Source organism: Myripristis murdjan, chromosome 22 (assembly GCF_902150065.1).
Source record: "Myripristis murdjan chromosome 22, fMyrMur1.1, whole genome shotgun sequence".
In the NCBI taxonomy this organism is placed as follows: Eukaryota; Metazoa; Chordata; class Actinopteri; order Holocentriformes; family Holocentridae; genus Myripristis; species Myripristis murdjan.
The window spans coordinates 9,348,379-9,374,306 of record NC_044001.1 but is presented as its reverse complement, the minus strand read 5'-3'; the positions used below and the strand labels follow the sequence as shown (position 1 = coordinate 9,374,306).

Sequence of the window (25,928 nt, the reverse complement as noted above, 5' to 3'; positions counted from 1 at the left end):
GGCGATTTTCCAAGACTTCCTCTCTGACTCATTAAGTACTTCTACTTAAGTGTCATGATGACTCAAGTACTTTCAACAATGAATTAGTTTTATTGATCAAAGTAGCATTGATGCAGAGAATCTTTGGGAAAAATAGTTTACAGAGCAATTCAAAAAGGGGCAGAACCAAATACTATATATCACGGTAAAAAAAAGGATCACATCGTGAATCATTCTTACTTTTGCTTGAAAAAGGTTGCCCGATGTGACATTTTACTCTTATTAAAAATAATAAAAATGAAAAACCTTCAATCTGTGTGTATACTCCACTCCAAAAATAAAGTCCACAAATATGCATGCAGCTACAAAATGTATAAATCAGAAAAAATTTTGCCCAATAACAAATATTTCTTAAATTATGTCTGGGCAAAAACTGATCAGTGTTTCATATTGTGTTATCCAGATTTCCTCTCAGGTTGTGGAATGGGGTTTTAAATTATGTTTCTCTTTCAGGGTCTATTTTTGTCTCTCTTGATGTATTAGCTGATAGCTTCTTTCTAGGGTGGACTCTCCATCTGAATACTTGACCACAGCACAGAACGCATGCTTCAGTAATGGATAGCATTGTACTGCAGTCCCCGAGGTTTCAAAGAAAAGGGATGTCACACACACACACACACACACACACACACACACACACACACACACACACACACACACACACACAACGCACTGTTTAATGAGTTCCTCGTGTCCAGCATCCATATTGACATCCATGACGAAATTAGTCAAGTGAAAGTGCACTGAAAATGCACCATCTGTATTGTTGAATAGAGTGGCAAGTGGGGTGAAATCAGCAAACTTGAAAGCCTTGCATGAGAAAAACAAATATACCACTTTGTGCACAAGTGTATTTTTTTTTTTTTTTTTAATGTTGTGAAGCAGATTTCACCTGATTCTAACCTCTAGAATCCATCTTATCAAAACATACCATGACCCTAACCTTGTATTGTAGGGTAGGGACATTAGGTAGACAGAAAAATATAATAATAGTAATAATAATAATAATAATAATAATAATAATACAAATGGGAATACGTCATATACATAAAAATGAATGCTGAGAGACAGTGGGCAGTTTTTGCTTGTGAGGCAATTTGGCAACCCCTTCAAAAAAAGTGGGGCAAATTTCTGAATAATTTACTCATTGAATTATCTGTGAATTAATGTCTTGACTTTAAGGCTGCATCTTTTATAGACATGCACATGAATATTAATTATACCTTTACATAAAAGATCTGTTGAAAGAGTGGGGTAACATTTTGGATGTCTAACTGATTTTGCCACCCCCTCCTAAATGTGCAGACACAGTATTTTTCTGTGCACGCAAATGGCCTCTGATGTTTTTTGGTGTCAGTTTTGCTCTGTGTTGATTACAGGGCCTCTCTGGTGACCTCATCAGCCACCTTAAATATTGCTCAAAGGCCCTGAAAGCAAATAAGTGAGAGTATTGTCTGATTTTTTTTTTTTTTTTTTAACTACCTGTTATGAGCACGGTGTATGCCTCAAGCTCATTTTCAAATGTTCACACAACACAGTTTCACAGGGACCCAGAAATTTGAAAGGCGCGATCAGCCCGGCTAATTGAGAGGCAGCCAAAGAGCGCCTTCTCCTGTTGATGCATGTAACTTCAAGTAAGGAACAGCTGCAGAAATAACCAAATACCATAATACTGTAGAGGCATAAGACAAACATCTGCGTCCTTACATCGCTGTAAATGGAGTGGATGGTAATTCAGTGAACTTAAACATTTTATTTGAACATGTGACAAACAAACATGATATTCTTGATGAAGGATTCAAAAACCCTAAAGCCCTTAACGTCTTAAATAAACATTTCTTCACAGATATATTAAACACTGAACAGGCAAAATCTGCAAACACAAACAATGCTCAAATATCAATACTTTACAAATGATCAATCAGTCCCTTGTAGTCCATATCGGCAGAGTTGATTCAACTCTTCTCCGCACCAAAAAAAAATCACCCCATCTCACACTGGTATTTTTAATATAATCCTGACAATACAAAATACATAAGAAACAGACAAATGTAGATTCATCATATGAATTGCTTTCTTTCAGAGACTAACATTTCTTTAGTCCCTCTGTCAAACTTACTGCACACATGACTTTTTTTTTTTTGTAAGACATACCATAAAAATACCGCTGGACATTTACAGTACGATATTTACAGTTCACTTTATAAGACACAAATAATCTTAATTTGGTTTTAAATATGCATTTATCGACCAACTAAGACAATTCCAGTGTGAACTTAACACTATACACATAAACCTCTAGCCCTGCTAGATAAAATGAAAAAATGACTATATAATTTTGAAGTTTTTTCCACACATTTTCCTATTCAACTTATCTAGGGATGAACCACAAATGCTGAATAGAGTTAATGCTGCACAGTGACCACAAGCTGATCTGCTACCCAGGAGAGGTTTGGGGTTACTCTCCTGTAGTATTTTATCAAATACTGCCCTCTAGAGGCTGCCTGCTGAACAACAACAGCACATACAAAAAATGTTTTTAAGGTGGATGAAAAATAGGATATAAATGATGCTTTATAATGCTAACATTGCTGTCTGGTGAAATGCCTTTCAAATCAAAATCTCCACTGTAGATATGAAAATGCTTGTACCTAATCAAAATCATTTTATTACTCAAGATCATTAAATGAACACAAATTTGCACATTTATTGTCCTAGCGGCAACTCATACATACACAACTCAAATACTGGTATCACATAGTACTGTCAGTAAAGGTGTAAATGCCTGTCACAGATGGGGTTAAGCCAAGGGTCTATCAAAAGACAAGACTGAACATGAATCATTTCAGATTATTTAACATACAGATATATTCAGCCAGCAGGTAAAGCGTTTATTGAGGCAAAACAAAAATATATGTGCGCTTTTAAATGTGATCCCTTTTCTGTATGCTATCATTGGTGTGCCTGAAGACCTGAATGATGATGTTCACAGTGCCCTCTAAAAAGCAGGTATGCACATGGTGTATCCTTGCAATAAGTAAAAGTACTCTTCGGTGTTGAGGTTAATTACAATATTGTCTTACAAATGTTTGACAACAGCCATCCAGACAGACAGACAGATGATTAAGTTGAACATCTGACCCTTGCAAATTCAAATGGACTTTTTTTTTGGTTTTGTATGATAAACCAACTACATGTTTAAAATAACATACAAGTGCAAAATGTTGCCCTTAAAGCTTGATTGCATGTTTTGAAAGTTTAATATTGACCAATCTCAAAGGGATTCACTGCTACAGTACTTTTAGACAAGGTTCAGTGATGACGTGTGAAGGCAGGGATCAATGGCATTTGAAAAGCACTGATAACTGAGCAGCAAAGCATTAACCATGCATAATGATGATGATGATGATGATGATGATGATGATGATGATGGTGACATATGCAATGATGGCAGTTTGGCATCGCTTCCCCAAAGGCCTGCAATAAATCAAACCCAAGTCTCCGTCACTGTCACTATCATTACAGGGTAGCAGGGCGGTGAAGTGGGTGTAGTGAATCTGTAACTGACTGACGCCATTGTTGGCAAGCATCCACCCTGCTGAAGTGTCCTTGAGCAAGACAGGGGTGCGGTTCTTTAGCTGACCTCCCTGGTGGTCAAACAAAAAGGGAATTCCCCCAGCATCAAGCGATAGCTGTTACTGTCCGCTGAGGAAGGCCAGCTGTTCTTTCAGCACCACTGGAGCTTTGGATACTTCAGCACCGCGGACAGCTCCAAATCAACTCCTCACTCTGCTGACCAGAAGCAGGAGCATCTGGCCAGAAGGCAGAGGACGGCTACTAGATGATCGCACCTCAGTAGAAGACACTCTGAGACGCTTTACCCCTCATTACACAGCAGCTACAACAATAGCAAGGCTCTCAAAGCTGGAGTCTGACATTGCTTCTGCTATGAACCCACCGTTTCATTTACAAACTGCCTCTAAAAGAACAGTTGTCCTAAAAAACAATTTCCCTTTCACACTAGTGCAATCTATCCACACTGATAGTTTCTGTTTCTGTGTGATTTGGCAAGATTTCCAGTCTATTACGATCTTCTTCCCTGTTGCCCTGCACCTGATTAGTGGGGCTGTATTCATTTGTGGAGCTCAAGCTGTGAAAATTTTACATGTCAGAAATTCAGTAGGGACAGTGCTTTCCAAAAACAATGACATGGATACACAGCATAACCCACAACCCCCGGGCACAAAGAGTTTTTTTCTGAACTATTTCCTAATGAAGAACACTGGCATACTGTATCTATCCACCCCCAAGGAGTATAAATTCAGGGTGGATAGATATAGTTTGCCGGTGTTGTTTTTAGAAAGAGCTGTTGCTGTTGAGTTTTTTGTTGTTTTTTTTTACATGTAGAGAGATGGTGGCGATTGTGGCAGACTGTAAACCTCACCCAATCACACAGAAATATGGATGGACAGAATGCACTAGGGATAATTAAGGAGGAAAATATCTTTTCATGTAGATAGTGGGTTCACTGTTTGTTTAAGTGCATCCATGATGCCATACAGGAACATATGCAACCCCATCAGCCCTGAAATTCACACTTATTTCATCATCTAAAATGACAAAAAAAAAGGATATATGGGGTTGCAGAAACACTGCTTTACTGTGATACTGATCTGCAGTTAAACAATCAGTTGTTCATCAGGTGGAACACATCCAGCAACGCATCCTTAAGCTATGGACGAGGAGAATCACTGAAGAATGTAAATGAATGGAAAAGAAACTTCCATTCAAATTCCATGGGGCAAACAAAAATGGCATCGGAGACACACAACCTCGCATCAAAACTGGTCCCTCTCCCTTTTCTACTTAGTGGCACACTGAACAAGCGGTTCATCAAAGGGGGTGGGGGGCTGGTTCAGCCTCAAGAGACTCTGGCACTAAAACACCCCTTTCCTGTAACATGTAATACATTGTTCTTTTCCCCAAACAGAAAGTGAGCTGGGTCCCACGGAGGCAGTGAGTGGAGTATTTTCTTTGGAACAAACACCGCTGCAGCCCATCAGCTAATAGAGCCTGTCTCCCAGAGGGGAGTTCAATATAGGACACTCCACTTCCCCTTCCTCCACTTGAGCTATTAATACACCCAAACAAAAGAAAAGAGGCTTAATGAGGCAGCAACGGGGAACTCATGCGAACTAAGTTAGGCAAGAGCTTTGTAGTGTTTAGCTCCAAGGTTTCCAGCTTTTAATACAGGCAATGGATTCTACTTTTTTATTTCTACTGCAGTTGATACTGTGTGGGTAAAAGTGTGATGCCATTTCAAGCACTTTGCTTGGACCCACTGGATGTAGCCTTTTTTTAAATGGCAAAGCAATACAGCAGGGAAAAGAGATGCATAGTTTTAAGCATGGAAATGTGTTGAATGTGGATGTTAAGTCCTGTAATGAAGCATCTTTTTGCTCTAACAAGCATACCATGTACTGCTACAAAATGATCTCAACAACAAACATCTAACATATTTCACCAGGGGGACAAAACAAACAAAACTGCGACAAAAGAAGCATTTCTTTGCATATTTGCATGAAAGGAAAAATCTCATGCAGCTTAGAGCAGCTACCATGAATTGTTTTTAATGCTTTGGTTCTGATTCAGAGTGCATTAAAATGGAAGAAGATGAGGAGTGTGTTTAAATGCACACAGTATTCCAACTGACAATTTGTATCCTGATGAAACTCTTATTTAGGGGAAATTGTTTATAGGCATCTTCACATGCCACTAACAAATACCCCTGTGCACATTTACTGAATATATCAACTACTAAGATGGAGACAAAAAAAAAACAAAAAAAACAAAAACAAAAACAATAAACACTTATCCTGGTCGATACCAGCTTATGAGCATAGAGAATATAAAGAATATTCAGGCTATTGTAAAAGAATTTTTGGTGTTAACATTCACCAAACCTCAAACAGAATACTTCAGTGTCTCAAATTAAATCAGAATACTGAATGTGCAAGTAAACGGACTCACATAAAATCAAGTAAAACTCTGAAAAAAGTCTGAGGAACAAATAAAAGTAGAGGTTGATGTTTCAGTTCACGTCATGCACTAAGGACCTAAAACTAACCTCACTGGAAGTAAGAGCTGTCACACAGTGCAAAGATCACCATTTCAGTCATGCAGTACAACATAGTGAAGAAAGTAAGGGACTGAGCCAAAGTAAAAAGGAGATAGTTTGAGGTCCTCGTCAGGAACTTGATGTTCTCACAAACAGTAAATTTTTTTTTGTACAAGTCAAGACTTAAGGCAGTGATGTAAAGGGCAACTTTTTGGGCAAATCTGTTGAGCAACAGTGCCCAAGGGGTTTTGTCTGTGTTGCTACTTTAATCACACAACAACATCTTGTTGCCAGTCAACAAAGGAGTACATTTTTTCACTTTGTTGCCTGTTGCTGGGAGCATTGACCATCTACATTATCTTTAAAACATCCTGGTGTTATTAATTTAACAGCCTAAATCCAAAGCATTACCCGATTCAATACCATTTTTGGCACATAACCCTTTCCTTTGTTTCTATAAATAATTGTATCTTGCTGTTGTTCTATCTGAAGAGAAATCCACTTTAAGCTGGGCTTTGGCATCTTGGATCTCATCACACTCAACTTCAAACTTCTTGTCCCCATCACCTTGGGTCTGCCAGATCTCCACTAAGCTGATCTGAATTTTCCATTAGGATGTTCCACCCAATCCAATTGCTTGTAGCCATGTTGACACACTGACTGTTAAGTCCTACACCACAGGACACTAACTACTGCCAGGGCAATTCCACTGCTGGGATAAATATTGGCTTGAGGGTCACACCATGTGATAGGTCGGCTATGCTCACACAGCAGAAAAACTCCTCAATCAAAAGCAAAACAACCCATAACCAAGCTAGCTAAGTATAGCTTTCCTCCTGGGGCTCGTAACTCTTCAGTATAAGAATTCCCTTTACAGTGATTAGAACACTAATTTGGCTGAACTTTCTCTACATCTGCCATCAGTCGACCCTACAAATAGATGTTTGCACATTTGCTTCTTCAATTCCTATGAACAGAGCATGAAATCCACTTTTTTCGACCACTGGACACTGCTGGTCTATACCCAAATTCACCAGCCACCCAGACAATTTCACAAACCTAAATAAGGAACCTGTATTATGCAGTATATATAAGTCTGGTGTTTTGTAACAAAACCCCAATAAAGAAAGTTTTGAATAAGAAAAAATATTAATAATGATAATAAATAAATAAATAAATGCATAAAAAACTTCCAACTGATGTTTTGTTTTGTTTTTATCCAACAAGCCATTGCCAGAATTTACCACCATTTGGTTACTGGCTTGTGTTATTTTCTTCCCTTGCTTATGATCTTTGGACATATGACAGTGTCTACATAACTTTCAAAAAGCTACTTGAAGCATTGGTGTCTATGATGATTAGGAAGAGGTATGAATAACCATCTGACTACACAGAAACAGTCTTTTTAGTTCAAAGGGAAAATGTCTTAACATATACACATACATAAAATATCTATTTTTTTAAAGACTCATACTGTATCCATTAATTCATCTCAGATCAGTCTGAACCATAAATAAGTTACCAATATAGCTTATCATAAATAAATTTCAGTCTGTAAATTCACATATAAATACCCTGCTCCATCTTGCAGAGACTTCTCATGAAGAGAAGTGGACCCATGTCACGCTGCAGCACTTCGAGTTTTCTTTTCTCCCTTTGACAAAAATATAAAGCATCCGTGGTGTAAACACTGCGACTTTCCCTTTAGGCCTCTGGAGGCATGGACAAAGAGGAGACAGTTAAATGGACCGGACAAAGAGTGAACTGCAATTTTAGGATGAGGTTGAGGATATTTCTCCATTGTCTGTCTGGACCTGGGGCAGGAGGGCAGCCCTTTCTTTTGGACACCAATGACAACTTCTTCCTGGTCCAGTCCCTGATTAATACTGTCCATGTGTGAAAGTGAGAGAAAGAGAGTGACAGAAAGGCTATTGCTAGTGATGACTGATTGATTGACTGACTGACTGAGGTGGTGGTTGCTGCTCCTGCTGCATGCTTGGTTTGGAGGCATGCGGTTGCCCATGCATTTGACTGAACCAGAGGCAGACAGCTGCCAGGGACAGAGAGAAAAAGAGCGAGCTGTCTCTACACTGGTTCAGTCCATCCGTCAGTTCACGAATCTGTCTTCCTCTGTTTTTCTCTCTCTCACTTTCCCTCTGAGAAGTGAAAGGCTGGAGGCGCAGGCTGGTGGGCGTGCTCAGAGTCCGTTCCCAGAGCCACAGGTGTGTTGACCGGGGTGGTGAGAGGAGTGCTGCTGGAGGGCTGGGGGTTGGCGTCACCCTCTGGAGGTGTCTTCTCCTGAGACTGGGAGGAGGACGACGAGGAATGGGTACTCTCACTGGAACTGCTGCGGGTCTCTGTGCTGGTACTGGTCTTTTTCATTTTCCTCCTCTTGGCCAGCGGTGCCTTGTCCACTGTCTGCAGGCGGAAGCCTTCCCGCTTACATTTGTTAAATGCCTGGGACAGAAAACAAATTAGCAAACCAGCTATTAAAAAAATCACTAGAGAAGCTCCTCATTATATTCCGTTTTCAATCTTGTCTAAATAGTGGAGAATCCAGTTCTTAATAGATGAAAACTATCTATACTGTCAGTATTAACTCAGGTTCACTTTTACTATAATCCACACAATTTGTAATAAGATTTTTTAAAAGACTTTTTTCTTTTTCCACCTCACATGCACAATTTGCAACCATTTTAAGATTTTAGAACCATCCAGGGTATTTTACACACTGTGCAAAACAATACAAGGGCTTCCCAACCTCTTTGGGCAGGTGATGGTATACCAAATATACCAAAAATACCTATGAGCAACATTTAAAACACTTGAAAATTGTGCATTAAATTCATACTGATGTGTGGCAAAATATTCCAGATAAAGCAATGCTTCATCACTTTTAACTTAATCTCTCCAGTTAATTAGCATGATTTTCAGAGCAGCTTTTTCTAAGTCCATGAACAGCAGGAGTCTGGTAGCAGCTTGAGAGGGATTTGTTCAAGAAAAGTCTAAGTTCATACTAAAAAGCCATAGTCAATAGGGAAAGCCTGACCTACAAATTAAAATCGCTGCCAGTAATTTCTTACATTGAAGGTAGCTTTGACGTAAGTGTGGACGGAGGCAGTAGAGGAGCCCAGGATGTCCGGGGTCATGAGCGGGTTGGAGGACAGCTGGCTGTCGTCCTGCAGCCAGGCATTGTAACGCAGGCCGCACATTTTAATCCTCTTGTTTGGATCCACCGTCAGGAGCTCTACAGGAACAAGACAAATAATTAACTTTAGTGCTCCTAATGCGCGAATGACAAGGTGAGCCAAAAGTAAAGTACAAAGAGGACATCGTTTCCAAATCAGGTAATTCAACCACTGTGAGGTACTAGGATCTTACTCTGTGATGTGTGTGAGTCCCAGCACACAACCTTTAACTTGCCTTGATGTCTTTACTGTCCTTTTAAAGAGGACCATACCAGTGACTTTGCATGTTTAGCATAATATCTGCAAAATGTATTAGCTTAATGTTTCTGATAGTCATTTCAGTTGTATTTTTACTACCTTTTTATCTAGTCATTGGTTTCCATTCATTCCACTAAAACGAACTTTCAGAGACTTCAAACTTTCTTCACACCATAATAAAGTTGTCCACATTAGTTTTCCTAAAAGTAACAGCACTGTTGTGTTTTGAGGACTTCAAATGGAGCAGAGTCAAACAGTCGCTCTGCTGGATAATAGTCCTCAGAGAAATGTTTGTGAATTTTCAGTTCAATGATTTGTGAATGATAACAACTTGGTTAGCTGCAGTAGCAAACAATGTAAGGTGGGTGTTTCAACCAGACATTAAAACCTGAACACTGAAAGATTTTGATTTTATGATGTGAAACCTTTAGTAATCCTGCATGATTTGCAAAATGGTTTGTTTAAATGTAAAATGTGGATAAACTGTGGTAAATGGGACAAATGAACAAAATCACTGGTATGGTACTTTAAGTTAAGCTTTGGAAAAATGGCATTTCAGCCAAACACTTGACACTCCGGGCTCTCAAAGCATAATCTTTACATTCAGTAACAAATGACTACAAAATGTTTTGTTTTTTTTCATTGAGGTCTAAATATAAAAAAAGATCTTATATCTGATCTGTTAAACATTTTTAACTTTGATACCCATATGTAAAATTAGGTTACTGAGTCCTAGACTTGGACTGGGAGGAGTCCTCACCTTGTATAAGGTCCTTGGCCTGCTGAGATACATTCCTCCAGGCCTCGCCTTCAAAAGAAAAGTCCCCCTGTTTGATTTTTTTCATGATCTCCTCAGCACTGGTGTGGGTCAGGCTCTTCTCCTGACACTGGAAAGGTACCTGGCCGGACAGCATGGTGTACTGCAACAAGAGGAAAACCACTCAATCTGCTGTCACAATAATTGGAACACACATAAGCTGCTGGGCTCAGATACTAGTGAGGAGAAATAGACTGTAATGACTAAAATCAAGAAGTTTCACTTGAATTGATCTCAGTGTGCATGAGAAGAGTACTGGCTTCTAAAAATTTGTACACTCAGTGGATATTATATTGCAGTTTATATCACAAAAATTAAACATGCTAGGTGGGAAAAACATTCCTACATGTCCTATTTGTTAATATTACACATTATCAAGATGAACTAGTGAAAGCAAAGTGACTAGGGCTTAATGTTTAATCTATCTCCTGTTAAAATAATGGCATGCTTGATTAGAGCTGTTGACCGATCACGATGGGCCATGTATTTCCGTGGCTGTGTCGCATGTTGTTGACTGTAGTTGGAGCAATACTAGACAGACAAAAACTGAGACTGTGCTTAGCTGACTGAATACAATACTCTCACCTTGGCCCGATTACGTCTGCCCTAGAATTTCTCATTAAAATCACAGCGGAGGGAGCAGCCTTTTGGCAGTGGAGAATCTGTAATGCCCCCCACCACTCCCCCTCCTCTCTATCTCTCTCACTCTCTCTCTCGCTCACTCACAGCTCGCTATGCTTCTAGGGCACTGTGCACGCAGCCTGTCAGGAGCCATTTCATCAGAGCTCCACAAGGCGCACTACTCTTCTATCCCCCCCAGGGGGCGATGGTGAAAAGCAGTACTTGCAAAGAGAGCCTCAGCTCTGCCTGCATGACTGCCCAAGTGGGGGGGGGGAAGAAATTAAAAAAAAAAAAAAAAAAAAAACTCACTCTCCGCTCCCCTGTGTGCCCTCTCCTTCTCTTCTCTACCTCTCATTTTAATTTTGCTCCTCTATGCAGAAAGCCATTGAATTAGGATGACATTTCCGCTGCCGGGAAGCAATGTCTCATATGAGCACAGCCTTAACCAGCTCTGAGAGCAGGGCTGGTTGCTCTTCATTTTGTAGTGAATATTAAACTGTGTCAGCTCACCACAAGACACCGACAACTGTAGCACTGAACAAGAAAGGGGGATGATATCATGCGAAACAGATTGAACAGAACCTATTGTTGCTGTCCAATGAAAACATCTATATCTATGATGTCAACTTTTCAGTTTTTTAGCTCATATATTTAGTTTTGCAAAGGTGTCATAGTTCCAGGGGTTGCAGAACTGTCTGAACTCATCAAAAAGCAGGCAAATACTCTAATCAAGTTGAAACATGAAAACCACCAAAACTGGAGATTCAGCAACAATATACATGTGCACACACGTACCACCTGTCTGGGTACATGTGCAAGAACACTCACAAAGCAATTCACACTAGAACTAAGAACCAAAAAAATTACAATCGATAATACCAAAATAGTAGACCGCTTAATCAGAATGGCCTAGGGCGTAAAGTCAAATCCATAGAGTGGATAAAATCAAAATGTTAACACTGTGTGTCTGCATTCCAAAGTAAAAATGCCTGAGTCAATAATATTATGGAAAACAAACAGAAGCTCAGAACTCTCCAGTGCTTCATGAAAAAAATATATATACGATGTAGGATAAACAAACACGTAATTTGTGATACCCTGCAACCAGACTGGTGCAGGCTATTTTATTGTGGTAGCTAAGAGAAGGCCTATATTACATTAGTTTGTGCGGTCACAAATGATCTGTCATTTAGGCCTATTATTTGCATCATCAACAAACATTAGCAAAAACCAAAAGATTGATTTTGGAGCGGGGTGTAAGTTTTTTCTTAGTGTCTTGGTGTTAAAATGCTATTTTTTTAAACCGATCATGTCAAATAAAAGCCAAACTCCATTTGAGTGTTGTGCCAACCCTGGGATTCAAATCCTGTTTTGCCTGCATGACAGTCAGCTGTCCTATCAAATAAGCTAAACTACCAGTGTGGCTGCCTGAGAAGCTTAACATGTTATATCTCTGTGTCTTGAGGCTCTATATGCACTTTGCTATTTTTTGTTTTTTATTTTTTATTTTTTTTTAGACTGGGGACTGACAGAGCGAATGCACTGACAGTGATTTATACAAGCCAAAAATGTAATATATGAATAGCCAATAATAATAATAGGCCACACATAGGAACATTTCTGCAGTTGCTAGTAACTAAAACATAGGGGTTAGTAATTTTTTTCATGCGTAAGCCACTGTGACTACTGGACAGAAAATTTCCTGTTCTGCTGTCATACTCATCATTTTGTTTGATTTGTTTGATAATTTGGTTTACTCGGTATTCGACTTAGAAATGCTGGACTTTTTCTATTTTCACATCAGAAAATTAATCATTCCACAGCAGTGCAACTATTTTGTTTCAACATTAGCCCGGCACAGTCATCCCACATCCACTCACCAGAATGACCCCCAGACTCCACAGATCACAGGACTCGTCGTAGCCATCATATTTGAGTATCTCAGGTGCTGCGTATTGCAGTGTGAAGCAGGGAGTTTTCAGGAGCTGATTGTCTGGTGGTTTGAGGCGAGCAAAGCCAAAGTCTATGATCTTTATCTCGGAGTTCTCGCTCTCGTCTGTGAAGAGCAGATTCTACAAAGCAATTCAAGACAGCAATCATCACTTTCTCTCTCTATAACTGGTCTCCTCAAGTGCACGCTAACCTGGACTTGTCAGAAAAAAAGTACGACTGACCATTTGTAAGGGGTCAAACAACTACTATCTCTTGAAGAAAGGTTAGCAGGGTCAAAATGACACTGACGGATGTAGACTTGAGCAAAACAGCAATTTGACTTCAAAAGTTTATGATTTTGCATTCATTGGAAAAGGAAAAACTATGCTAAGAACAAAAGAAGAACCTCGAGTACATAGGGGTTCAGTACCTCCGGTTTGAGGTCCCTGTGCACCACCCCAACATCGTGCATGTGACTGACAGCCGACACGAGTCTGCGCATGATGCGGCTGGCCTCCGTCTCGCTGAAATGTTGCTTCCTGCGGATCCTTTCCAGCAACTCCCCTCCACCGAGCAGCTCCAACACCAGGTACGTGTGGAGCTGAAGTGGAACACAAACACGCAGAGTGTGTTTACACTTCTCACCAACCTCCTTTACACCTCTCTCCGGCCTTTCTTCTTTGACAAGGACTGAAATATTACATTTACTTCCATAGCAAACATTCCAATGCTTTGCAACTAAATACACAGTTAATTTATTGTTTCATGTTGACTAATGTAGGTATCATATGTCTTGTTCTGACAGCTTACACTAAATGTTGAAAACACTTCAATGATGTCAAGTGAACTGGTGAACAGACTTTTCTCTCTTGCATGACAAATACAACAAAAACAACTCATGTTCAATGCCACGATGGTGAGATCAAACTGTAAATGAACTGAGTATAGTGAAGGGGGGCCAAACATAGTGGGAAGGCTATAATGTGTCTGGGCGGCAGAGTAGGGTTTCTCATTAGTGCTAGAGGTGGGGAACAAAGGCAGAGCTGGGGTGAGGCGAGACAGCATTGCTTTGATCTGGGTCACAGGCCTCTAAGGTACAGTAATAACCCCACCGAGCTCATCAGCGCTAAAGTGGTGCTCCTCGGCTTGAAGAGCCTGGGCTAATGAACCTGTGCACTGTCAGCCACACAGACACGCCTTCCCAATAACCACGGTACACTATATTTGTAACATATGCACACTTAATTTGGGTCAAGTGTGGGGCTAGGTTTGAGATGCAGGCAAATCTAGGTTGTTTCTATATAGTGTTACAAAATGGGTGTTGGTGCAGCTGCAGCTTGAAAATAGATTTGGTGTGAAATATTGAGAGCATGGAGAGATGTTTATGGGACAATACATGGAGAGATAGAAAAAGACCTTGAGGGCTTTGAGCATCCCCATTAATCTGCTTTGTTCCAGTTCCAGGACTTAATAAGGCTGCAGTCTCCACAGGCTCTGCAGCGAGCGATGCAAAATAGAATTTATGGTTCCAAATGTAAGCGCTGCATTTCGCCTTACCTGGTCATGGTAAATTTCATGCAACTTCACGATGTTAGGGTGGCCATCGCAGAGCTTCAGGGCTGCTATTTCCTTCTGCGTCTGCGCCTCCATCCTACAGCAAACAAGCAAGAGGCCACAAAATGACACACACACACAAACTATAGCTGAAACTATTCCCTGATTTGTCCTTGTACACTCACACATATACAGACAGGGGTAAGATACTGACTGTTTTTCAGAGATAAATTTTTGTCTCTTTGAGCAGATTCTTAGGGGCAATTTTATTAACAAAGCAACAGTATGCTTGCACTGCATTTCAGCATATAAACACTAAATAATAATAACACTACTATGAAGATTTCTTTCAACTTTACTGCTGGAAGCCTATAGCAATCCTTACAAAAAAAAAAAAAAAAAAAAAGCTGTGTCTCCTGCCTCTCTGTCCCTAAGCAGTCCATCTTCTATCCTTTGACTACTGAGTTTTTAATACTGGCTGTTTTTATTTGTTGTTGATGAAGTGCTTTGTATGGGGTCAGCATTTTCTTCTACAGCTGGCTGCGTGGTGCCAGCATTTTCTGGTGCTTCAGGCTGCATGATCAAAAGCCACTCCACTTTTCTCACCCACAACACCCTGGGAAGAACCACCAGCCATGGGCTCCCATATACAGTAAGTAGGTAAGTAAAGCTTTATTTATGTAGGCCTTTTAAAAAACACACAGCAACAAAGTGCTCCACACACGCACACACGAAAAATATAAACAAATACATAAAATAAATCAAATTACAGGACGCCAACGGAGGGAGGCAACACACAGGGACATATCACCTCCAGTGGCCCACAGGGGAGAGTAGCTGCATTCACTCATTTTTAATTATACAGGCGTTTTATGAACTTTCAACACCATTTCTGCCCAGAGCACCCATTAACCTCTCACCCTGATACACACACACACACCACTTCTATAATCAGGAAATGGCTGGAAAATGGACTGCACTGTGGAGCTGTGAGCAAAGTGTGATTTGCCTTCAGAGGGCACCTCTTGGGATCTCAGTATCGCAGGAACATGTGTTTGTGTCACAGTTTCCCCAATGAGGCTTGCTCTACTTAGAGCCACGATGTTTGGTCCCTGTCACAACGTGTCAGTGGGAAAGTGTCGGCTCCTGTCAGGAGGTGTTTAACATTTAAACTCTGCTGCAGTCACGAAGTGTGATAACAACTCAGTCTGTGGCTGTCAGGAGAAACAGCTTGGTTTGTGAGCAGAGCTGTACTTACATTTATTTGACAGTGAATGATTCTGACCTCACCAAGAATGTGTAATTGACTTAACAGGCAATTAAGAAATGCACAAATAAATGAAGCAATTATGTCAGTTCAGCTGTAATCTAAAACCGTTTTGGAGAGTCAGATTCACATTTCTATCTTTACTTAGTTGAGTTTCATTGGACTACTGACCATACTCCACTTTTTGCCAATGAGAAAAAATAACTGCCTGAATGATTTATCCTGTAAAATGGTTGGATATGAAAAGATAAGCATACGCACAGTCTTCACTTGCTAATAAATTATGTTAAGCTGATTTAAAAAGGCAACCTGTTGTGTGATGAAGCTCACATAGACAGAAATGTTGCTTTTTAATACATATAATTTGAAGACAGTGCGTGGGTGCACAATATCTTAAATCATTTGATACCACTGCTTTACACCTCTCACAGAGAAACATCCCGAGCGCACAGATTTAATATTTTTGATCCAGCTGCACTATTAAAAATAACGGTGCAAACAGCATCTAGGCAGAGAAACACATCAGAGCAGGCACACTGTGAGCTGGTACCTCTTGCTGACAATCTTGACTGCGTATTTCTGTCCAGTCTTCTTGTGTGTGCACTGTCTACAGATGGAGAAGCTACCCTCTCCCAGAGCACTGTCTTTCAGGTCCATCTCATAACTCATATAGAATGGTGAGTCCTGTAGAGGGGAACAAAAATGAAGCGTGAAAACAATAAAAAGCATTAATGAAGTACCCATAATCACAGAAAAGAACATCTTTAAGACCATTATGGCTTTAATACAACGTTCATTAATGCATGCACAATGCTTTTCTCCAGTGCAGTATGCACTGATAACAATATACAAGTTCAGATTTTGTACAGTCCCGCAGCACATTCATGGTGACAACACATAAATCTTGTTAATTAGCGCTTCATTTGAATGCTTTCTCAGCTAAGGGGCTGCCTAGTATTATCAGCTTCCTACAGTGATGTCAGCAGTATGCCTTGCCGGCAAACTTCGGCATTTGAAACACTGGAAAACACAGATTTTAGTATATTATATGCTTATGGAGAAGCAATACTTATACAACATACAATATACAGTTTATTGTTATACACTGCATAAAAGCAGTCCATGAAAACAAATCATTGTAGAACCCAGTGCATTTTCATGTTCAGCGATGTTACTGAAATTAATTTGGATACAGCGATAATTATGGGAGTTGTGTGATGAAACACAGCTATGGGGTGAATATTAATGTTTTGAGTTAAAATTTCAATATAATACACTACTTAGTGCCTTTAATTAAATAGCTAGTGCACAGTTAATGATTTGTAAAAACAAAATTTTCACCACATTACTCTGAAGCTTGATAGTGCCCATGCATGGAGCAGGAGTGACGTGTTTCACTCTTTAGGGACAGATCTGAGTTCAGAACAAAACAGAACAAGAAAATGAGAAAGATGGCCGACTAGCTTCTTGGTTACGAGAGAAACAACAGGCAGCATCGCAACCAGTACAGCACAGCTAGCTAAGGCTTTATGGGAGTTCTCAGCATGGTTGGAGCACATCTTTGCCTGATTGCTGGGCTTAACCGAGCCGTTCTGTAAAAGTGCATAACAAGAACTTGCAGACAAAAAGGATGTGAGCACACTTTGACCAAATTTGCAGACGAGCCAAAAAACATGTTCCTTTTTCACGGACACTCACTTTAATCTTCCACACTTTGCTGATTGATTAAAATGTGGTCAAGAAGACTTTAGAAAAGAGCCTGTTTTTGCTTTGACATTACTTAGTTTCTTTTTTTTAACGATTTATTGCAGTTACTATGCGCCCAAAATAACACATCATTGGCTTTGAGCCCTTGATAACTGAACTGAGGCTTTGCAAAACAGCTCAGCTCCATATAGGTTAAATCAACAATATATCTCCAAACCAGAGGATGCTGAAGAGAGTGCTAGAAACTGGGTCAGTGAGTACACTAAAGGCAATGTACTTCTCCCTCGTCCCTTTTTGAAGAGCATTATGTCGTACAGATACACAAACAATAAGTGCATTCATGAACAAAAATAATAAAAAGAAATAGTCGCATCCAAACTGAATCTAAGTGCAGTATGAAAGGGGAAAAAAGTTGTTGTGGAATGGAGTGGAAGAAAAAAAGCTCATCTGTCTGTGATGGCAGCCATTAGTGTAAGTGTGTTTGTGCAGAGGGATCCAAGCCCATCCATCTTACCTTCATCATGGCGCTGCGGGCCACTGCAGCAGAGCCTGGCCTCTCAGAGCCCCCACACAGCTGGACGGGGTCATCCATCACCACATTCCTCTTGAACAGGATGGAGGGGGCCATGAAGGAGTAGCCCTGTGCACAGACACACAGGAACTTTAGTTGTTTACATTTTGCTAAGACATAAAATGCGGGCTGGGCTATGCATGCAGCAACACGGATAGAAATGCCAAGTTGAAAGGCAATATTGCGATTTACAGCCTCAGAAAAGACAAACATCCAGTTGGCCATCCTGTAAAAATCCATGGTTTGCTGAGGACACTTCCATTCACTGCAAAGCCTTTAAAAGTTAGGCTATACATTTCTTGCTTCTTATGTTTGTGTCTAACTAATGCATGAAAAAGTCCTGCCAGCCCAATACTCTATGGGCTTAATTCTGTTAACTAGGGAGTGACATTGGCTGTCCAGCTGTTCTGTTGTTAGGCCTGTCATTTGTGGAGTGCTGTCTGCCTGATTCCAGCTGTGGGGAGCCCAGAGATTCAAGCTGGCATTAATCCCTATCTCTCTCTTTCACTGACACTGACACACACACACACACACACACACACACACACACAGCTGTGTGGTATGTAGTAACAGCCATGGATGGACGGAAGGATGGATGTCGAATGCATGAGATGCCCTAAATTGCCGGGCTTGAATATTTGATTGCTCTGCTGTGAAATTACATCTTGGCACTCTTAATGCAATTTTAATTTTGTTTTGTGAGGCACTGCAGGGGGCGAGTGCACGGTTTAAAGTTGGGATTGCTGTCGTTATCTCTAAGATTGCTAGGCTTGCAAATTATAAAGACCACAAAATTTCAGACTGTGTGAATGGCAGCTGAGAGGGAAAAAAGCCAAGATGAAGTTGGCAATCAAAGGTTGAAGGCGTAACCGAGACAGACATGGTGATTCTCTCAAAGTGTAACCTTTTATTCCACGAGAGAAGCCTGTTAATGGATCTATTGATCTGCCAAGCTCAAGGATCCAGAAGGCAATCAGAGTTGAAACTTCATGCAATACATCAGACAGCCATCAGCTGGCACAGAGTTGTGGGACATATTATGGTTCAAAGCTACATCAAAAATAGTCATTCACATCTGTTACCTCAATAAAAGCTGCATATGGCAGCAATTACAAGCCTTCCATAAAAGCCCCTTCAGTCAGTTTGAATACCAATGCACACAGACAGACTCGTGTTGACTTACAGCAACCTTTTGAGGACATTCAAAACTTCACTTGATTACTTCAATTGCTGTGGAGTATGTCAAATATAGTCACAGACCAAAAGTGGGTAATGTCTAATGTAGTTTTTCACTCGAGTCAACATTTTACACTGCCTGTAACCAAAGCCCAGATACACAGCAGTATAAACGGATGCAAATGCACAAGTGCCGAAAATATAAACGTTGCCCTTTGTGATGACCTACATGTAGCACAAAACAATTCTCCTGTTCCTAAAAAACAAAAACACTGGCCTCGACCAAAATGGCACAACTGTCTAAAATCCTCTCCCTCCTACCTGGAAGATGCGGTCACAATTCTGAGGCAGAGCTGCAGGGGAGTATGTAGGGTCCATCTCCGTGAACTCATCTGCAAAGTTGCTGACATCGAGCTCGTCTCGAATCACTGGCTTGAATGGGGCAGGCACCTTCTTAGCAGCCAAGTCCTCCCAGTTAATTTTCTAAAGAGGGTTGAAACAAATCAAAATTCCAGTCAATCCTATTCTTCCTTAAAATTTAGAAAAAATTCTCAATTGACTTAAATGACACTCAAAACATGATGTATAATAAGATTCCTCACTGCAATAAGTGGTTACAAACAATGTGAAATATACAAAAAAGGCAATGAGACCCACCTGGTAAAATGGATGTTTCTTCACATTTTCAGCTCCATTAGGACCTGAGCCCAGTCTCTTCTTTGGATCTTTGATGAGGAGTCGCTGGATGAGATCTTTGGCCAGTGGACCCATATCTTTGGGGAAAGGAGGATCCTTCTTTGAAATCCTCCTGCAATGTGAGAAAAGAGAGACATGGTGAGCGCTGCAGAATCATTATCACCGAGGGCTAACTGACAACTCTGGCTGGAGACGAGGGAGAATCCTTACTTGGCAATGTCTGTGTGAGAGTTCTCATCTCCATCAACGGTGAAGGGTGATCCGCCAGTCAAAAGCTCATACATGAGTACGCCGAGGCTCCACCAGTCCACTGCCTGGAATACATGAAGGCACCCATCCATGAATTTCACTTCACAGGCTAAGAGGCATTTCAGAATTCAGTGCATTCCACATCGTCAGGCCCACAGAAAGAGGACTTAGGATTGTTTGATTTTGCTGAACAGAAAAAAAGACAATTACAGATTACCTTGTCATGTCCAGACTCTCCTCCCTCCACAATTTCTGGAGCCATATATTCAATTGTACCACAGACAGAGAACGCCCTCTCAACCTTTGTCAAACACAAACATACATTTTTTATTGTACAACATACAGATATAGAGGATCTTGGTCTTATGATCCCAAGCTATTAATAGATTGCTTTGCCAACTACATGCAAAGTGCACAAGATATTCAATAGGCTAATTGTTCAAGATTTAAAAAAAGAAAAACCACATCTTTTAAGTTCATTATAAACCTATTACAAAAACAGATGAGATATTAACTTTTGAGAGTAACTCTGACATTAGGTTTCCACCATTTTACAGGAGCCCAAGATCTTCACCACATCCTGCTGAGCCATACCTGATCAAATTCTTTGCTAAGACCAAAGTCTGTAAGTACTACATGGCCATTTGAGTCCAACAGAATATTTTCAAGCTTCAGGTCCCGATAGACAATCCCAAGCTGCAAATGACAAAAAAAAAAAAAAAAAAAAAAAAAAAAAAAAAAAAAAACAGTAAAGGGGGTTAGAGCAATTGAAATGCAAAGTATGTCTGCAGCACACACAAGAGATTATTTCTGAACAGGCACGACTGACTGTCAGGAAAACTGAAGAGGCCTTGACTGAGTGGAATCTGGAAGTTACCTTGTGTAAATGCTCTAGTGCCAACACAATTTCCCCACTGTACAGGGCTACTTCCTGCTCCTTGAACCGCACCCTTTGCACCAAGTGTGTGAAGAGCTCCCCACCATTTACATAATCTAGAATGAAAGACATAGAGGAGGAAATCACAAAATCTCACTGGTTTGTTCCATGCATGCAAAATTTTCCCCAAAATAGCTGAAGATGGTTAGTTTCACTACAGAGAGGGTCAAACACTTCAGGCAGCCTCCAGCTTATGTGCAACCATTCAGCTGGTGAAAATCAATTTCTTTCACTAGGCAAAACATAATCATTAACTACCTCTTTGACTAATTTAACTGTAATCGATGACACAAAAGCGACAATCTGTAGTACATAAATGGCATTTCCACATAAGAGAGTCTGACCGAGGATGAGGTGCAGCTTGGTATCTGTCTGGAAGGCATAGTGAAGTGTGACAAGGAATGGCGACTGGCGGATGTGCTCCAGGACTTGCCGCTCTGTCCGTGTGTGTTCAGCAGTCTTTGCTTTTTGTACAATGGTGGCCTTCTTCAAAACCTTCATAGCGTACAGCTTCCCTGCATCGTGACCACTGACTTTCCGCACCAGGAACACCTTGCCATATGCTGACAGAGAGGGAAACATCAAAATGAAGAGGCAAAATGGGCAAAGCTCAAGTGCTGAGCAGGGCTTTAAATAGAGGTAATTGATAAGATATGCATATAATTCCAGAAACTCGAGTATCAGACATCAAACACTGGCATGCAAATGATCATGTGCATTATGTTCTGATCTACATAGAAGTAGATTGAAGTTCAGCAGTTTCACTCACCTCCTGTGCCCAACACCTTTAATAGCTCAAAGTTTTCAATGCCCACTCTCTCTACATGGCCCGTCAGGTTGGCTTAAGTCAGAGCAGAAATCAGATGGTACAAGAAAATCAGATAAATTTTGGCTCTGCGAATCATCTAGGTTTTCATTTTTGGACAAACTTTCAAATCAATCAGCACATAACAGAAGACAAAGCTGGCGTGACTAACAAAAAGACATGGGTAATCAAGGAAGATGAAGTAACAAAATAATAAATTTGTTAAGTGAGCAGACAACATGAATAGGCCTGATGGCTATTTACTTAATAAGTGATGTATTTATGTATAGGTTAAAAGTTATAAATAAAGATGTAATATCATTGAGTAGCAGAACCTGAAAAGGTGCCTAAAAACAAAATTGTGACCCACATTGCCTATTTTTATACTGCAAAGCCAACTGAGGCTTAACCAGGAAACAGACAATTCAATATGCATACTCATCACAGTCAGAGTGCTACAGCGGTTTACAACTACACCACAACTCTGTGAACAATCTTGACTGGTGTCTTCTTAGAGGACTCAGTGAGGAAACAGCACAGCTATTCATTACTGATTGCTAACCGGACCTTACTTGCAACCAGGCTGGAAAAATAATGATAGTTGTGGGGGTACATTATACAAAAAAACTACGAATGAACTGACTTATTCTGAAATTTACTCCCTAGTTTTTCATCCCATTATCTTTTGCCTCAGCTGCTCTTCCAGGGCCTCCAAGTTGTAGTCTGAAAATTTGAAGCTCCTGCAGTTTTAACAACGATGGAAAGATGATCGGACACTCACTATTACTACAATGACATTATCACTAAGCTGACACTATCTAGACACAAAACTGATCAGATGCATCAGTGAAGAAATTATTCTTTTTCAGCCAAAGCAGAATAAATTAAGGGCAGTAAAGGCATTATCCATGTCTATTCAATACTTTTGAATGTCATAATATTATTCAACATTGGTCAGCTGTTTTCAGCTGCTGTTGCCAAAAGCTTGCATCACCCTACAGCCCTCTATACTTGTTGTTTTTGTGACAGCGACCCAATTTATAATGAATGTATTTTGGCTTTTTGATGCAAAAAGAAACTCAGTCGTGTTGCTTTGGGGAAACTAAGTGCCATGTTGAGTAAGTCATGCAGAAGCTTAAAGGGGGCATGGTAGCCTAAAGGTTAGAGAAGAGGGTTTTGGACTGTAAGGTCAGCAGTTTGAAACCATGGACGGATTAGGAAAATCTGAACGTGTGGCCATTACCAGAAGACAGTGGTTGCTCTGGGCAGCACCCAGGGGTGAATTTGTGCAATCATATAAATATAATGCAAAGTTTTGCTGAAAAAGCACATGTATGCTCAGTAAACTTTCCACAGATAAACAAACAAACACAAAAACGTCTTGCTAACTTAACTGTCAAATAAGCAACAACGTGAGCAAGTCTTCCATGCAGCTGTAAGTTAAGTGGCTACATTAACTAGCAGAAGTGCATTATCTCCCATCAGTGATCTTCATGGAATTAGCACACACTGTCAATGAATCCTCAAGCATCATGCCATGTTGCTGCCCATGTCATACTAGATCTCAGTCTCCCCGTACAGCTGACTGAGCATGGCACACTCTAAACATGCATGTCCATTGTAGTGAACACATTCCTTCTGTCTCACACTCTGAAAATAGGCTACGGAGCACTGAGCAATTAAGGCAGCTGATTTCATCTTTTTCCGCTGCTTCTCCTTTTACACAGGAGAAGAAATGCAGCAACTATTAGGCAATGCGAGTGCATATCATTTCAACACATCAACGCTGTCCTCCAAATTTGTAGTCAGAGGTTCAGGTTGCATAACACCGTTGTCAGACTCGCCCTACCAGGGCCAACTTTGATTTCGATGTTTATTAATAGACGGACAGGGGTGTCCAACCAGATCATGCCTTATAACTGGACAAGAGGAACTTGTTCAACCTACAGCAGGGAACTGCCAATGTTCCTCTTATGTTATAGACTGGCTTTTATTCCTCAAAATGTAAAGCTTTCCTCACAATTTACATTAAGGTAAATAATTAATGATAGCTTGACTGCTTATGAATTATGGGACATTAAAAAAACAACAACCACCAATTCGAATTCAATTTTAACAAACTGTTGACTGTAAGGAGAAGCATACTTGTGCTTTTGATTGTCTGAGGCATTGACACAATCACAACTGGCAGGGTTCTACTATGTTTAGCAACATTTTGTCCACATGGTCAATTGCTCTAGGAGAAGTCCAAAGCGGGGTTAAGGTAATAGAGCAGAGGCTTGAGATGCTGTGTGAAATTCTATACAAAAAGCGAGAAGCGATGACAACTAGACTAACTACATATTTAGGGCAGGGCAGCACATGGGAGTGCAGTCTAATCATGTTGCTGCCTGAATAAGTACCTCATCATAAACCAGTTGTAGCTGAGGCACTGTCAAACTTCATTCAACATACCTGTGTAATTGCTGGGTATGCTTACTGTTACCCCATGCAAATTAAAATAAGGCTCCCATGCAAAAGTCACTGCAACCCTGAGTCAATAGTGGGTTTTGTGAATATGGTCAACTTTGATGGTTAGGCGTGCATGTTTTCCCTGCTGTTGGTTGATGTCATGATTTAAGGTGCTGGGGGATGCACATCAGTAATGTGCATTAGTCTATCACTCAATAACATTATTGTAACAAAACCATGAGGCAACGCAACAGGACTGGACTCATCAGATGCAAAGTTTTATTTTGAGTAGCTTATGATGGGAAATCCTATGACAGGGCTGGTCAATAGATGTAAGAGTCTGTCTGTCTGTTTGATTCATACAAACCAGCATTACCTACTGCCGATGGCTTTATTAATTACAACTGAGTCCTTCTGTTAGACTAAATGACACCAAGCTAACATTAGCTCCTTTGACTTGATACTGCAGCAATTTGCTCTGCGCTGGCTTTGGTTAAGACAGCTGTGATCGCTGACAGATTCACACGTATGAGCTTAATCTGTTAGACATGACTTACAATTTTTAACGTGGTACCTTATTTAGTAATGACACTATAACGCTGGCGTTGGCACAAACTTGCTGAAAATCTCTATCGGGTGATCTGGTTTAGACCTTACCAACCATGCTTATGTTACCCAACGTTAGGTTAATCAATGTTATTAACTAGCTTAGATAACGTCAGTAACATAATTTAGTGCAGGTAATGTAAGCTTGCTTTGGTTGGGAAGGTCCAACTACAGAGGGTAGTTAGCTAACGTTAGCCTTCCCCTGCCTTTTTTGGACTGTAACGTTAGCAGTGATGACTGCAGACGCCCATTGACACTGACAGTTGCCTCTTCCAAGCTAGCTTAACCAGCTAGCGTTTGTCCAGACACACGTGTCCTCCAAAAAAAAAAATAAGTGGACAGATAAACATAGACTGCATATTAAGTGTATAAATAGCTCGTAGATAAACTTACCATTTTTTAGCTCGTGTTTCACAGTAAACAGGTCACCTTCTCTTGAAGATCCCTCCATCGGGGATGGCATCGTAATTTCGTATTCCAATTGTTGTTCAAAGATGCTTCCCCGGTTACGTTAACCTCGCAAGTTAGTGCGTAACAACCTGCAAAAACTGGTGGTTTTAGCAAGTAATGCGAATGCCAATGTGTTAGGCACCAAACTTAAAAAATATATAGGCACAAAGCTGTTGCTAAACCTAGCAGCAAGCAAGCCCAAAGGAAGCACTTGCTCCTTCCAGCACACCAACACTACCACTACCTTCGCAACCAGGCACCCCTACATCTGTGATTGGGGTTGCTATGTGAGAGTCTAACCTCTGATTGGGTCTTTTGGTGTCGCTGACAGCTACACCCGCCCTCAGCTACAGCCCTCTGCTGCCTTCAAGTGCTCCTCGTACGGCCCTACCTCCAAAATCTGTCAGGCATTCACACTGAGACCTCCACCTCTCTTCAGTGAAAAAAAGGGCGGGGGGCGGAGGCGGAGAAAACAATAAAGTTAAC

General features: G+C 40.6%; 1 protein-coding gene across 1 annotated transcript; it reads right to left on the bottom strand.

Annotated features, from left to right (window-relative positions):
* Positions 1-1,775: 1,775 nt before the first annotated feature.
* Positions 1,776-25,659, bottom strand: rps6ka5 (ribosomal protein S6 kinase, polypeptide 5). Its single transcript, XM_030044333.1, has 17 exons — positions 25,386-25,659; positions 21,900-21,971; positions 21,475-21,693; positions 21,071-21,186; positions 20,788-20,889; positions 20,411-20,494; positions 20,155-20,258; positions 19,906-20,056; positions 19,570-19,731; positions 18,016-18,141; positions 16,345-16,478; positions 14,531-14,624; positions 13,404-13,574; positions 12,922-13,113; positions 10,364-10,523; positions 9,241-9,404; positions 1,776-8,614 (listed from the first exon to the last, which is right to left on the bottom strand). The coding sequence occupies exons 1-17, from the start codon at positions 25,453-25,455 to the stop codon at positions 8,303-8,305; spliced, it is 2,433 nt and encodes an 810-aa protein (XP_029900193.1). The 5' UTR covers positions 25,456-25,659; the 3' UTR covers positions 1,776-8,302.
* Positions 25,660-25,928: the final 269 nt, after the last annotated feature.